At 44.0% G+C, this 17,089-nt stretch overlaps 1 protein-coding gene across 6 annotated transcripts in view; it reads right to left on the bottom strand.

Annotated features, from left to right (window-relative positions):
- The window catches only part of MTA1 (metastasis associated 1), a 611,607-nt gene that overhangs the window by 490,065 nt on the left and 104,453 nt on the right, over positions 1–17,089 (bottom strand). For all 6 annotated transcript variants that reach the window (XM_073610308.1, XM_073610309.1, XM_073610310.1 and 3 more), the window contains exon 5: positions 2,986–3,049. In XM_073610308.1, coding sequence (XP_073466409.1) covers positions 2,986–3,049 — 64 coding nt within the window. The remainder of the gene's footprint in view (positions 1–2,985; positions 3,050–17,089) is intronic.

The raw sequence follows: 17,089 nt of genomic DNA, 5'->3' as shown, positions 1-17,089 counted from the left end.
AATCAAATAGCAGACACAGTGTTCATACCCTGCTGGGGTACTCCCTATAACTCATTTACACACTAAGCAATTTCAGGTGAGTAACCCCCCCCACCATGAATAAGATTATTGCTCACATCTGATTAGATTGTAAGCGGAAGATGGTCCACTTAAACCTTTTCTATTTTATTGTATTGTAACTGTACTTTTTACCCTTTATATTGTAAAGCACTGCACAAACTGTTGGCACTACATAAATCTTGAACAACAAAGATAACAATAATGTTTGGCCTATCGGTATAGGCGTCTCTTTTGTGTATCTGTTTTATATAGTTCATGCAAATTCGTTCCAGTATGGTAAATTTGGGTTAGAAAACAAGTTTCTATATAAAAATTATGACACCTCCCAGTGCTGCATCTCACAAATCCTCAGTCAACCTCGCACCCATACAGACATATCCTCCCCCTTTGGTAGATTTATTTAGAGCATCCCTCTCCCTGGCCACCTCTGAAGGGGTCAGGTTATCCTCACCCCATCCAATACCTACTTACCCTCCCATATTTCACTTGTTTCAACCTCTTTTCCTCTCTCACTTGTGACAACTGCCTTGTTGCTTTCTCTCTTGCAACCCCCCCCCCCCCCCCTTCTCTCTCCCTCACCCCCTATACTCCTCTCTCTAATCACATAAAGCCTAATCATACTGTATCCAACACTTTAAAATACCCAAATTCCTGTTCATTTTTGCAATGTAAAGGGGCTGAACATCCTAGAAAAAAAAAAAACTATCCAAATTACTACACAAGCAATGACATAGTTCTCAAGTATTTTTTCTGCAAGAGTTAGGAATCTGCAGTCCCAGGTATCCTGTAGAGTACCACACTACCTCCAGTAACTCAAAATCCAGAAGGGCGTTGATTTTACAGTCCATCTCAAATACACCAGGAATTGGAAACCAGACGTGAACAAGACCATATCAATAGAGAAATAGAAAAACCTGTTCCAGGATAGCCAAATGGTGCTTTTAATACTTTTAACAAAACAGTAAGGAAATCTTTCAGGGGGTTTGGTCACTAAGGTAATGTCTTATATACATGATTTTGTCCAAAACAAATCCCATTTTGGTCCAGAAAGTTTGGCCTACTCCAAACTAGGGCTGGGAGATTTTCTTAAAAAAAAAAAAAAAATCTGCGATTTTTTAAAAAGAAACTCAATTCACGAGTGCGGCCTCGCCTACAAAACTCCTGCCCACAGCTCCTCAGGACCGGCGCAGTGAAAAAAAAAAAATCTAAAAAAATGATTTGCTTAAATTTTGAATCGATTTGACCTCTCAACGCGATTCAAGATTTAAATCGATTTTTTCCCCAGCCCTACTCCAAACATTGTGTTTTTTATCTCGCTGTTCTAAAAAGACCCCTGGATAGCCCTTATACACCACATAATTCTTGGGTTTACTCTATCACAGCAAAATCTGGCCATCTTCCCTTTCTTAACTGTCAAACAAACCATTACATAGGCCAAAAACAGACCAGAGCAAACCTGTAAGTAAAAGAACAAATGAACACTCTGCTCACTAATAAGTATCTAGTGGCCTTACTGATTCAGATCCTACATTTTTCAAAACTTGGAAGCCCTGGCTTCATTACACGCTCCCTTCTCCGAACCTCAAATCTCAACAGGGACATACATACTATTCTTAATAAGACAGCAAACTATTTCACAAATGTTTACATTTACACACACACGTGATGCTGCGCTACCCACCATACACAAATGAAAATAAACTGAAATGGCGATAATAGCCCACCATTTTGCATTTTGCCACAGCAAGTTGGCCTTATCCGCCAACACTATCAAGTATATCAGGTGTCCAGCATTTCAGGCCCCTGCAAACTCCTGACAGTCCGTCTGTTTTTTGCAGCTCACTTTCAGAACTTCCCAATAACAAGAATAGTCAGATAGGCCAGGGGTTAGTGGTGAAGTTCAAAGAACTACAGTAACTGGTGTCCAATTGAAGCGTTTGATCTTCTCTAATTATTTTGCAGTGGCTCCTCTGAACAGCCATTGCATCCTTTTCCCACGCATCCTCACAAAAAGCCGTTTGTTCTCATGTTCAGTTTACTCGTAAAAATCCATCATTTGTGTAAGATCAGGGCAGCTTTGCAGGTTCCGAACAGGGGGTTCCTTCTTATATCATAAAGTACATGGAGCGTTGGAGTTCCTCCTGTTATAGCAGATTCATACTGGAACCCTATACTGTAGTCATCTGAGCATTCGCTACTTTTCTAGACGTATTGTTGTTACCAGCCCTTCATAGATTTCATATCCCACCTACTTTCGTGTCTTTTTTGCCCTCTTTTAGGCATACTGACAAGCTAGGCCAAGGCACACCTCAAGTCTTGGAAGTTAGACCCCTTTCACACTGGGACCCTTTGCAGGTGCTACAGCGCTAAAAATAGCTCCTGCAAAGCGCCCTGAAACAGTCACTGCAGTCTCTCCAATGTAAAAGCCCCAAGGGCTTTCACACTGGAGCGGTGCGCTGGCAGGACGCTGAAAAACATCCTGCTAGTAGCATCTTTGGAGCAGTGAAGGAGCGGTGTATGCACAGCTCCTGCTCATTAAAATCAATGGGGCAGCGCGGCTATACCGCCGGTATAGCGCTGCTGCAGTGGCACTTTGCGGGTGGTTTTAACCCTTTTTCGGCCGCTAGTGGCCGAATAGTGCCGCTAAAACGACGGTAAAGCGGTGCTAAAAATAGCACTGTTTAACCTCCGACGCCGCCCCAGTGTGAAAGGGGCCTTAAGGTTATCGCATTTCCAAGTGAAGACTCTGACTACAAATAAACACACATACACAATATAAAAAAAATATAATATATATATATATATATATATATATATATATATATATATATATATATATATATATATATATATATATTATATATAAATATATATATATATATTTATATATATTTTTTTTTTTTTTAAACAAAGACAAATACATACCTCTCTTTCCAAGTAAGATTTTAAGGATTCCGTTTCATTTAAGAGTGTAACACTGCATTTGCCCCTGAAAGTCAGAGAAAAAACAAACAGTAAACTATATTTTTCCCATTGGAGAAGACAAACATTATTTAAATGAATTCAGAGGGGACATCTAAAAGTGTAACTTAATTTTGATATGTAAACACTTGAATGTGGAGTGGTCATTTTAAGGGGAAAGTGCTTTTGTATATATTGTCTTTATTTGTTGATTCTTGGAATGTGAGCAATAATAGTATGACCAAGGTCGGCCAAAGATGGGTCGAACGGTGTGTGGGTAGGCTGAATGTACCAAGTTGATTGATCAATCAACTTGGGTACAACCAGCCTGCTGGATTCACTTGAGATCACTAGCCTCTGCTATAGCCACTAGCAATAATAATGGTCTTCTCCCAGTTGGGATGGCTATACAGCATCAAGGCCACTACCATCAAGGTATTTCAATAAATAGGGTCGTAATTTGGCAAAGATAGGAAAATGAGTGATACATTCATCCAACAATTTTTTTTTTTTACAAACAGACCCCTTTATCACTTCAGCCCCGGAAGATTTGGGCCATTTTTTGCGATTCGGCACTGCGTCACTTTAACTGACAATTGCGCGGTAGTGCGACGCTGTACCCAAACAAAATTTACGCCCTTTTTACACAAATAGGGCTTTCTTTTGGTGGTATTTGATCACCTCAGCGGTTTTTATTTTTTTGCGCTATAAATAAAATAATAGCGACAATTTTGAAAAAAAAAAAAAAAAAAAGAAAAAAAAAAAAAGTGTTTTCCTCAGTTTAGGCGGATATGTATTCTACATATTTTTGGTAAAAAAAAAAAACCGCAATAAGCGTATATTGATTGGTTTGCGCAAAAGTTATAGTGCCTACAAAATAGGGGATAGATTTATGGCATTTTTATTTTATTTTTTTACTAGTAATGGCGGTGATCAGCGATTTTTATCGGGACTGCGATATTGCAGTGGACACGTTTGAAATATATTTGGAACCAGTGACAATTATACAGCGATCAGTGCTATAAAAATGCACTGATTACTGTATAAATGTCACTGGCAGCGAGTGGGTTAACATTAGGGGGCGAACAAAGGGTTAACTGTGTTCCCTCACTGTGTTCTAACTGTGGTGGGGGGGGGGGGGTTGACTAGGAGAGATGACAGATTGGTGTTAATATTCAGTATGAACACATGATCAGCCTCTTCTCCCCTGAGAGAACCGGGATCTGTGGTCGGGAAGCGGTAATGTTATATACAGTCAGCACTGAGAATACCCTCCATACTAAAGGAGAGCTGGGAACATACCCGGCAGGGACCAGCAGAGGCGGGTGGAGACAAAGAGGCACAGGGCACTAGAAAAGAGTAGATGGGCGACAGTCGGGAAGGGTAGAGGGAAAAAAAAGTGTGAGTGAGGCTGATCCTGGGCTGGAACATCCCAATAAGTACGCCCCATTGATGAAACCAGTCAGGGACCAGCACTGCTGGAGCTGAGGGACTCCCCTAGCTGCCAGGGGAAGAATTCCTCCAGTGAGAGTGGGGGGGGGGGGGGGAGCCAAGGGAAAGGAAAGAGATTCTGGTGGTTGGGGACTCAATTCTTAGGACAGAGAGGGCAATCGTGTCACAAGGACCTGAAGCGCCGAACTGTATGCTGTCTACCAGGTGCTCGGGTTCGGCTAATCACGGATCTGGTAGACAGATTACTGGGAGGGGCTGGGGAAGACCCAGCTGTCAGGGTGCACGTTGGCACCAATGACAAAGTCAGAGGCAGATGGAGTGTCCTAAAGAACAATTTTAGGGGCTAAATTGAGAAGGACCTCCAAGGTAGTATTCTCAGAAATATCACCGTTATACCTCAAGCCATACCAGAAAGGCAGAGGGGGAATAGGGAAGTAAACAAGTGGCTGAGAAACTGGTGTAGTAAGGAGAGCTTTGGTTCCTGGAGAACTGGGCAGACTTCTCAGTCGGTCACCAGTTCTATAGAAGGGATGGACTGCACCTAAATTAGGAGGGTGCAGATCTGCTGGGAGTGAAGATGGCCGAAAAGTCAGAGGGGCTTTTAAACTAGGAGACGGGAGGGGGGGGGTCCAGAGGTAGAGATAGGGAGCGTGGAACATATTCCAGAGGGTAGTATTGGGGGCATTAGTGGTAGGTTGAGTAAAGCACATAAACCCGAGGCAAGTATAGTAACAAGTCCTATTTGCAACCTCAGAACACCCAATAAGAAGACAGTATGCTGGTCTAAACTACGTGGCATGTTCACCAGGAGCCTGGCGGACAAGTTAGGAGTACTATAGAAACTGTTGTACGAGCAGGATTTAGATTTTGTGGGAATTTCAGAGACTTGGTTCAACAGCTCTCATGATTGGCTGACAACCATTCAAGGGTATTCCCTTTATCGCAGGGATAGGGAGGGTAAAAAAGGGGGAGGGGTATGCCTGTATATCAAGCATTATGTACAAGTGAATGTGAGAGGTAACATCACTAGGGGAGCTAGGGAGGAGGTGGAATCCTTATGGGTATAGCTCTAAAGAGATGAAACTAAGGGGAAAGTAATACTAGGAGTATGCTATAGGCCCCCTAACCTGAGGAAGGAGGGGGAGACGGACCTCCTATCACAAAATGGATTAGCGGCAAGGATGGGAGATGTCATCATAACGGGGGATTTTATTTATACAGACAGACTGGGCTGAAGGAACCGCGCATTAGTCTAAGGCTCGCCAGTTTCTAAATGTCTGTCTTGCAGGACAATTTCATGGGTCAGATTGTAGACACACCAACTAGAGACAAAGCATTAGTAGACCTACTGATTACCAACAATACAGACCTGATCACAGATGTGGAAATACGGGGCAATTTAGGAAACAGCGATCACAGGTCAATTAGCTTCAGTATAAATCACACAAACAGGAAACATAAAGGGGAATACAAAGACACTGAATTTCAAAAGAGCCAACTACCGTAAACTACAAACCTTGCTAGAAGATATAAATTGGGATAAAATCTTAGGAACAAAGAACACGGAGGAGAGATGGCTTTGCTTTAAGAGCATATTAAATAAGGACATTAGCCAGTGCATGCCATTGGGAAATAAATTTAAAAAAGAGCAAACAAAAGTCCGGGATGGATTGGATGGATGAACTCCAATGTAAAAATGCATATAAAAGCAAAAAACAGAAGGCCTTAAAAAAAAAAAAACACAAGGATGAGGAATCATCATCAGCATTCAGACTTTACAAAGAATGCAACAAGAAATGTAAGGATGCAATGTATTTGCCCGCATTCTACGATTAAGTGAGCTGCCATCTAGACAGCGGAGGGCCTGTGGATTTAGTGTACCTGGATTTTGCAAAGGCATTCAATATAGTCCCCCATAAGCGCTTAATCTACAAGCTGTGGTCCACGGGCATGGACCATAAGGTTTGTTCTTGGGTAAAATAGGATTTTTATAACAGCTTACCTGTAAAATCCTTTTCTTGGAGTACATCATAGGACACAGAGCCTCAAGTAATTACTTGGTGGGTTATGGGCCTACCTTCAGGTGTTGACACTGGTATAACCAATACAGGAAGTTGACTCCCCTATATAACCCCTCCTCCTTCCAGGAGTCCTCAGTTTTTGTAGCCAAGCAATATAAGCAATATACTCTCACCCCATAAAACAGAGGGGCGGGAGCTCTGTGTCCTATGATGTACTCCAAGAAAAGGATTTTACAGGTAAGCAGTTTTAAAAATCCTATTTTCTTTATCATACATCATAGGACACAGAGCCTCAAGTAATTACTTGGTGGGATGTCCCATAGAAATGCTACTTGAGGGGAGGGAGACACAACCCATAGGGCACCCCCAGACCTTGAGGAATTATACTGCTGCCTGCAGCACACTGCGCCCGAAGGCGATATCCTCATTCCACCTTACATCTACTTGATAAAATTTTGTAAATGTATGCACTGAAGACCAAGTCGCGGCCTTGCAGATCTGAGACATGGAGGCCTGGTGACGCACTGCCCAAGAAGCACCAACCGCTCTGGTAAAGTGCGCCTTAACTTTAAAAGGGGGAATCTTTCCCTTTAAATCATAAGTTTGAATTATAACTTGCCGAATCCACTTAGCCACAGTGAATTTTGACGCTGCCTGTCCTTTTTTAGGACCCTCTGGCAGAATAAATAAGACATCAGTCTTACGAATCTGAGCAGTTTTCTTTAAATAGATCTTCACTGCTCTCACCACATCAAGACAATGTAGTGACTTTTCTTCCTTGGAACATGGTTTTGGAAAAAACGATGGCAGGACAATATCTTCATTCAGATGAAAGCCTGAAACCACTTTTGGCAAAAAGCCCGGACGAGGGCGTAACACCACTCTGTCCTCATGAATAATCAAATATGGCTCTTTACAGGAAAGAGCAGCCAATTCTGAAACTCTCCTTGCTGAGGATATAGCAACCAAAAATATCAGCTTCCTAGTCAGAAGGACTAACAGAATATGCTGTAATGGTTCAAATGGCGTTTTTTGTAACACAGACAAAACTAAATTCAAGTCCCAAGGGCTTAAAGGTGATTTAACTGGCGGATTAATCCGCATCACTCCTTGCATGAAACCCCGGACTAAAGAATGCGTAGCAAGTGGTCTTTGAAATAAAATTGATAAGGCTGAGACTTGGCCTTAATAGTACTCAGGGCCAACTTCATCTCTACGCCTACCTGTAGGAAGGCAAGAATTCTGCCTATAATATATCTTCGAGGGTGCCAACCTTTGGATTCACACCAGGAAACATAAGCTTTCCAGACTCTAATATATAGCTCTAGAAGCTGGCTTCCTAGCATTAAAGTAGAAATAACTACCCTGGAAAGCCCACGCTTCTTCAGAATGTGGGTCTCAATAGCCAGGCCATTAAACTTAGCATTCGTAAAAGTAGGATGGAATATCGGCCCCTGTGCTAGCAGGTCTGGTCTTAGTGGGAGGAGCCATGGACCCTCCGCTGCCATCTTTACTATCTCTGCATACCATGACCTTCTGGGCCATGCTGGTGCCACCAGAATTACCGACATTTCTTCCAGTCGGATCCTGCAAAGAAGTCGAGGTAGCAACTGAATCGGGGGGAATGCATAGATCAGTGAAAACTGATCCCATGGGGTCATCAACGCATCTGTTCCGTATGCGAGTGGGTCCCTTGTTCTGGACATAAAATTGACTAGCTTCGTGTTGAACCTGGACGCTAGAAGGTCTACGTCCTGAGTCCCCCATCTTTGGCAAATCGCATGAAAAATCTCGGGATGAAGAGACCATTCCCCCGGGGACAATTGCTGGCGACTTAAGTAGTCCGCCTGCCAATTCTCTACCCCCGGAATGAAAACTGCCTATAGGCAAGGAAAATTCTTTTCTGCCCAAGTTATAATCTGGTTCACCTCTCTCTGAGCTGAGAGACTCTTGGTGCCCCCTTGATGATTGATATATGCCACGGCCGTGGCATTGTCTGATTGGATCCTGACAGGACAATTCTTTAACCTGGAAGTCCAGGTTCTCCGAGCCAGATACACTGCCCGAATCTCTAGGATGTTTATGGGCAAGGCTCTTTCGGTTCTTGACCACTGTCCCTGGACAGTCGTCTTCTCTAGTACTGCTCCCCAGCCTGAAAGGCTGGCATCTGTCGTGACTATTTTCCAAACAATTGGTCTGAAGGAGTTTCCTTTCAGCAGGTTCCGACTTAGTAACCACCAACTGAGGCTTTGAGACACTCTTGGGGACAGCCTCATTGGTAAATCTAAAGCTTGAATTGTCTTGTTCCAAGCAGACAGGATACTGTTTTGAAACAGTCTCGAATGGAATTGGGCATAGGGAACTGCTTCGAATGAAGCTACCATCTTTCCTAATAACCTCATGCAAAGACGTATTGAGGGATTTCTTTGACCTGACCATGCGCACCAGCTCCTGCATGGAGCTGATCTTTGCGGGAGGCAAGAACACCCTTTTCTGGGCTGTGTCTATGATCAGGCCCAGATACTCCAGCCTTTTTATTGGCTTTAAAGAGGATTTCTTCAGGTTGAGAATCCAACCCAGATTCTCCAGGTAACTGCTTGTAATGGCTACATCCTGCTTCAAGCAGGCCACCGACTGGTCTCTTAACAATAGATCGTCTAGGTAAACCAAGACTTTTATGCCCTGTGCCCTTAACCTTGCTAGAGGTGGGGCTAGTACCTTTGTGAATACCCAAGGTGCTGTAGCTAGCCCGAAGGGCAAGGCTACAAACTGAAAATGCCTTTGTTCGACTTCGAATCGCAGAAACTTCTGGTGAGGAGGAAATATAGGGATATGCAGATATGCATCTCTGATGTCTATGGATGCCAAAAGTTCTCCTCCTTGTAGGATGGAAACAACTGATCTGATCGACTCCATGTGAAAGGAGTGGATCTTCAGGAACGGATTTAGATTCCGTAGATCTAGAATTGGTCTGATATCCCCATTTGGCTTTGGTACCGTAAACAGGTTTGAGTAGAACCCCAAACCCTGCTCTTCTTTGGGAATCTGTATGATTACCCCTTGAGCCAATAATCAGTCTAATGCGTGCAATAGGGATTGTTTTTTCCCTGGATCTCTGGGAACGTTTGATCTCTGAAAACGAGATGGTGGAAACTCTCGAAACTCTAGCTTGTATCCTACAGTTACTATGGAGAGAGTCTGAGAGAGTCTGTTATTGTGGAGAGAGACTTCTGAGTACCTCAGAAGTCTACCCCCCACCTTGGTGAGGGGAGATGCCTCTTCATGATGAGGCCTTGGTATTCTGCTTTGCAGGCTTGCGGCCCCAGGTCTTCCTTTGTGCCTGGGTTTGACCCTGAGGTCTTCCTCTAGAGTTTGACGGCGGAGGCCGTCGCCCCTGCCTAGAGGCGGATGTACCTAGCGCAGGGGAAAAGGTGCGCTTAAATGAAGGACGTCTATATCTTCTTTTAACTGGCAAAAGAGTACTCTTTCCGCTAGAGATTGTCTGGATATACTTATCCAAACTTTCGCCAAATAATCATTCTCCCTTAAAAGGAAAACTGGTTAAAAGATTCTTGCAAGGCGCTTCAGCTGACCAACCCTTTAACCAAAGGGTTCTGCGCATGTGAACTAGCACGAACGCAAGGCGAGAAGCCTGATGAATAGAATCCTTCATAGCATCTATGGCAAAGCATAATGCTCTAGGTAGTTCTGCCAACTCCTGGGCCTGTTGTGCAGGGAGCTCGTTAAGAGCATCTGTGAACTGGTCCTTTAAAGTGGATGTAAACCCAATTTTTTTTTTTTTTTATCATACTGTACTGAGTATGAGATTTCCTATCATTTGAGCCAAGTCTTGCCACACAGAGTTAATCCATCTCTGAGCAATCCCCTTTTATTGTTCAGTGAGAGAAATCTTGACAAACTGACAAAAACGTTGTCATATACTCCCCCTTGCTGTGAGTGACAGCCTAAGACACATGCATTATTTTTTAATTCCCTCCCCCACTCTTTTCTTCAGCAGCTCTGCAAGGATTGGCCATTCGACACCTCAGCACGATTTGGCATGCTGAAGTTACATACATAGTTACATACATAGTTAGTAAGGTTGACACCAGTCCATCAAGTTCAACCTGAGCAAGTGTGGATGCGTGTCTACAACTATCCCTATTTTTTTTTTTTAATTTAAGGTACCCATATAGCGCTGTCAATTTTTTTTACACAGCGCTCCACACATATATCACACACTCACATCGATCCCTATCCTCAAGGAGCCCACAATCCAAGGTCTCTAACATTCATATACTAGGGCCAATTTTGGACAGAAGCCAATTAACCTACCAGCATGGCTTTGGAGTGTGGGAGGAAACCGGAGTACCCGGAGGAAACCCACGCAGGCACAGGGAGAACATGCAAACTCCTGGCAGGTAGTGTCGTGGTTGGGATTTGAACCAGCGACCCTTCTTACTGCTAGGCAAGAGTACTACTCACTACACCACCGTTCTGCCCTACAGTCATGTGGTTACTTTCCTGTCTTTTCACTGTATGCTAGAGATCATAGCAGAAGTTCAGTTAGAAATACACAAGAGAAAATGCATATTGACAAGGGGAGAGTAGAGGTGGGCGGGGAGTCTACTGACATCACGACTCCACCCACCGAGCTCCAGACAACAGACCCACCCACAGAATCTGCAGTTTTTCAGCTCTCATAACAGACAGAGGGGAGACATTTGACAGGTAAAGATACATGCAGGAGGCATGTATATCCTCATAGATAACCCCTATGGCAGTAGTTTAGAAAGGATGACATTGGGTTTATATCCACTTTAAGGACTGACAGATGCCTATAGCTGCAATTGCAGGTTGAGTCACGCTCCCTGCTAAGGAAAAAGAGGTTTTTAACAGGCCTTCCAACTTCTTATCCGTTGGATCTTTAAGCATAAGCGCATTGTCCACTGGACAAGTTAAACTCCTATTCACATTGGAAATCGCAGCGTCAACTGCAGGAACTTTCCATCTTTTTGTGAACTTCTCCTCCATAGGATAGAGAACTGAGAATCTCTTTGGAACAGGAAAATGCTTATCTGGATGATCCCATTCGGTATAAATAAGCTTTTCTAGTAAAGCGTGAGCGGGAAATGCATGCAATTGTTGCACAGGCTTGAGGGAACCCAGGGAGGAAACCGGACCTTCAGCTAGCTCTGTTAGGGGTAACATGAAAGCAGAGTGAACCATTACGGTAACTGACCCATCAAGAATTGTTTCCTCAGCAGAGGAATAACCAGCTTGTCTTTCCTCCAAATTATCTGAGGGAAATACCTCATCTTGTTCCCACAATTCCCTTGGACCCTCCACTGTTAAAGAATTTAGGGTGGGGGAGGGGGATCTAGGACGCTTCCTATCCACCTGGATGGAGGATGCGATTAGAGCTGCTAATCTTCCTTCTAGGCCCTGCAGGGCTGAGGAAAATGCATCTTCAGTCACATATACAGGGGCTGAAGTGTGAAAAGCAGTTGCACCACTGCTGGCTTCCAATGACTCACCCTGGCTTGCCATGTCAGGTATCTCCGAAGAGGATGACAGCATGGCGGCATGACTGGGTTTCCCAGCGCCTGGGGGTGGCACCTTCAAAGTAGCTTTGGAAGTCATAATACAAGGTACAAAAAAAACAGAGGTAACAAATTATCTCTTATTTGCCTTAATAAAAATTTACAAGACAAGTGTCATCATTTAATCAGTATTTAACTGCTGATAACAATCATATTTCCTGTGCTGGAAATGCCTGTGATACACCTCTTACGTGCCCAGCGATGCTGTGTTAGTGCAGCCTTTCTCAACCAGTGTGCCGCGGCACACTGGTGTGCCATCAGAGGTTCTCAGGTGTGCCGCGGGATCAGGGGAGAGAAGGGCTGTCAGATGAGCCCGATCTCCCGATCCCCTGCCGAACTGTACATCGGCACTGTGAGAAGCTCCGTCAACCTCAGCAAAGTGAAAGTAAAGTGCAGGGGAGTGTGCTCTGCTCTCTGCTTCCCCCTACAGTGCAGTACCCGGCTGAATGAGGAAACTGGAAAGGTACTGTGCTAGAAGCTAGATTTGTTTTAAAAGGGCTTTATACATGTGTCTGTGTGTATGTGTGCGTGCATGTGAGTGTCTGACTGTCTGTGTGTGTGTGTGCATGTGTATATATGTGTGTGTGTGTACATGTGTCTGTATGTGTGTGTGCATGTAAGTGTCTGTCTGTATGTGTGTGTGTGTGTACGTCTGTATGTGTGTTTGTACATGTGTGTGTGTTTGCATATGAGTGTCTGTATGTGTGTCTGTATGTGTGTGTGTACATGTGCATGTGTCTGTATGTGTGTGTGTGTGTGTGTGTGCATGTGTCTGTATGTGTGTGTGTACATGTGTCTGTATGTGCATGTGTCTGTATGTGTGTGTGTACATGTGTCTGTATGTGCATGTGTCTGTATGTGTGTGTGTGTGTGTGTGTGTGCGCATGTGTCTGTATGTGTGTGTCTGTATGTGTGTGTGCATGTGTCTGTATGTGTGTGTCTGTATGTGTGTGTGCATGTGTCTGTCTGTATGTGTGTTTGTACATGTGTATGTATGCCTGTGTGCACATGTATGTGTCTGTATATGTGTGTATGTATATATATATATATATATATATATATATATATATATATATATATATATATATACACACATACATACATACATCTTACTTTTAATCCGGACACCCCCCCCCATTCCATTCCTGTACCATCAGAACTGCTTTTGTAGGTCTTGTTTGTGATAGCAGCAAGGACTGCATCTCCTCTGAAAAGCAACCCATGCACAGATCGCTTTTCAGAGGCATTTGACAGATGGTAAAGAGGCATTATGTTGCCTCCTCACCACCTGTTTTAATGCAGCATCACTACACCGCAACCGTGCAATGAACACAGTTGCAGGGTAGTTGCAGTGCAGCCCCATTCACCCTGGGTATACCTCCAGCTGCAGCCACAGCATGTGTACACCCCCAGCTGCTGTCTCTGCAGCTAAAGGGGAAGAAGTTGGGGTGGTAAAAACAGCTTAACCATGTGCTTTTACCACCCTTCCAACCTGACATGTGAACAAACCCTTGGTTCACATCTGTGTGGCTGCGTGCTGCGTGTAGGGCAGCCCATTCATTTCAATGGGCTTCCCTAACCACAAAAATTCAGGGAAGGAAGTCCCCAACCTTTTTTTTTTTTTAAATTGCACGGCACCAAAAGCACATTTTCCAATGTGTGAGGTACCATTAAGAATTAATGGCACCCCTGAAGAGCAGAGCATTTGTCTGTGTGTCAGGAACGAGTGCGATTTTGCGCATGTTCCGCGACACACAGTAACGTGAACTAAGCCTTGGACTGGGGTGCCTCAAGACTGAAAATACTTTTTAAGGGTGCCCCGACTGGAAAAAGGTTGAGAAACACTGTGTTAGTGTGATGTGGCCGTGGCTGCAACAGACTCTTTATGAGCTACTTCGTTACAGACATCAGGTGAGAATCCTGATTGACGCCCTTAGAGTTCCGCCCCTAGCACCATCTATCTGTGAACAGACCAGCTGTGTGGATGTCTCTAAGACTTACACATGGCACCGCCCTGAAAAAAACATGCCCCCTTCATGACCCGCCCCCTCAACTCTTTCCAAAGATCAGGTGAAGCTCCTGATTCAGCTGTTTGGATGTTTTAAAGTAATCTGTGTGCGCGCGCGGTTACCTATCACAGTCAGTGAGGAGGAGGCGGCATCGCCGAGGCGAACGCACGCTGTGAGTTACAAAATAAAATGCTGCCTGATCACAGGCTTATATGTTAAAACAGCAACATAATAAGTGTCTGTAAGGGCCGGTGCTGGCGCTTATCTTTCTAGAGGAACTTGTCAGCATGCCTCTCAGTGGAGGGAGGGGGAGGGATATAGCCAGGAGATATATAGCCTCCTAAAAGACAATAGCTGTATCTACCTGCAAATCCTTTAGATGAAGTGGTTTTAGTGAAAACAACATATACACTTCATGCTGCTGCATCTACCGACAGCCAGAAACACTGTATCCCTTAGATTCCTCTAAGAAATCCACTTTGTTCATTAAGAACCCCCCTCTGCTGCTGGGCCCACACATGGCTGTTTCAAGCCTGACACAGAGCTGCTTAAGGCAACAAGTAAGGTATGTGTAACTTTACTCCAACTAGAGGAGACTTTCTTAAAGGCATATCTTTTTTTTAAAAGATGGAAGGTAAGCATAGGCACCTTTTACAGTACCCAGCCTCTTCCCTTACCTTATCCTCGCTGCAGGATACTGCTGATTCAACAGACAGATCCAACCTTCACCCATCACAGCGGGCAGCGTATTTAAACCTTCAAAGACTGGGGCCCTTTTTAAAGGGGTTCCGCTCCTTTGGACCATGTATAGCACCCCTCAGGAACAACTTTAGGTAATATGAAAAACCAAAAAGCGTCCTAGTTCCTAGGGTCCAGCTCTCAAAGAGAAGCTTACAGGCAAAACCTCGTTTCTTCAATGCGAGGCCCGGGTACCATCCTATGGCCTCAGTGGCGAGAATGGATCCGGTTGTGGAGGTTTTTTAAATCCAGCATGGATCCCTCCCTGGAGCTCCTCAGAACACATCTTCACTTGTGACCAACACCTTAGACACTTGCGAAAAATCTGAGGACTCCTGGAAGGAGGAGGGGTTATATAGGGGAGTCAACTTCCTGTCTTGGTTATAACAGTGTAAAAACCTGAAGGTAGGCCCATAACCCACCAAGTAATTACTTGAGGCTCTTTGTCCTATGATGTACGATAAAGAAAAACTGGTTACAGGGGCGTATCCAAAGAGTAGTGGTAAAAAAAGTATACTCTGACTGGTCTGGAGTGGTAAGAGGGGTTCTGTCTTGGGACCAATTCCATTCAATTTATTCATAAATGATAGAGAATGGGATGAATAGCTCAATCTCAGTTTTTGCGGACGACAAAAATAAGCAGGGCAATAACTTCACATCAGGATATAGAAATTTTACAGAAAGACCTGAACAAAATAATGGAGTGGGACAATGCATGGCAAATGAGGTTTAATGTGAATTGTAAAGTAATGCACTTGGGGGCAAAAAACATAAAGGCAAACTATTCTCTAGAGGGAGAAGCGCCGGGGGAATCGAGGATGGAGAAAGATTTGGGGGTCCTAGAAGATGACAGATTGAGCAATAGCATGCAATGTCAAGCTGCAGCTACCAGAGCTGGCAGATTATCATGCATAAAAAAGGGATATACTCCAGAGATAAAATTATAATAATACCACTTTATAAAACTCTGGTTAGACCACATCTGGAGTATTCTTTACAGTTCTTGTCACTATTCAGTCTCAAGGAGTGTAAGAGGACACAAGGACACACTATGAGATTGGTGAAGCGGTTTAGCCTTAAAGTGGGGTTCCACCCAAAAAAACAAAAATACCTGAAAAATTCTAAAAAAACAAAAAAACAAAAAAAAGTGGATATTTTTTTTTTTTTTTACTTACCTCTAAATGCCTGTTGCTAGGTGGTCCCTCGTAGTCTGCCTCTTCCTTTGCCTGGGCTGGTGACATCACTTCCCCCTCGGCACAGGAAGGGCTCGGCTCTGCTCCCTCCCTCCTGTCAATCATCTGGGACCCATTACAGGTCCCAGGTGATTGAGCGGCCAGTGGGTGCCAGGCTGTGAAGCCACAGCCCGGCGCCCACAGTTGAAATGCCGGCGCCGACGAGCGGAGGGGGGGGGGGGACGAGCGGGGCTTCGATCCCCCGCATCGCTGGACCCAGGGACAGGTAAGTGTCCAATTAAAAGTCAGCAGCTGCAGTATTTGTAGCTGCTGACTTAATTTTTTTTTTCAATGGAGCCCCTGGGTGGAACTCCTCTTTAAGCTGCACAGGGGGAGGTTTTCACTGTCAGGGCTATAAGGATGTGGAACTCTTCCACAATTGGTGGTGGCTGCAGGGAGTATGGATATTTTTAAGAGACTCTTGGATGTGCATCTTAAAGACCACAACATACAGGGATATGGGAAATAATTATAGATACTGACACGTGCAGCTACACAGGTTGAACTGGATGGACTATGGTCTTTATTCAATCTTACCTACCATTTAACAATTATGTACCACTTTGTGTTGGTATACGACAGATCATGTGACACTTAGATTGCACACAGGTGGACGTAATTTCACTAATTATGTGACTTCTGAAGGTAATTGGTTGCACCAGAGCTTTTTATGGGCTTCATAACAAAGGGGGTGAATACATACGCACATGCCAATTATCAGTTTTTTATTTCTGAAAAATAGTTTTATGTATACATTTTTCTAATTTTTTCAAATGCGAACAAAAGCATCAGTTTTGTGTCGTATGTAAACAGCAAATGCACCATGCCTGTAATGTATCACCACAAACGTCAGATAGAGGGCAGTAATTCCAGCACTAGACCTCCTCTGTAAATCTAAAGTGGCAACCGGTATAGGCTTTTAAAAACGTACATAGTTTGTCGCTGCTGCATGGGTGTGGGCAATTTTAAAGCATGTCATGTTTTGTATCTATTTACTTGGCCTAAGATCATCT

Source organism: Aquarana catesbeiana, linkage group LG13 (assembly GCF_042186555.1).
Source record: "Aquarana catesbeiana isolate 2022-GZ linkage group LG13, ASM4218655v1, whole genome shotgun sequence".
Classification (NCBI taxonomy): domain Eukaryota; kingdom Metazoa; phylum Chordata; class Amphibia; order Anura; family Ranidae; genus Aquarana; species Aquarana catesbeiana.
Note: the sequence above shows the minus strand (reverse complement) of the source record. Positions and strands in the feature narration are given on the sequence as shown.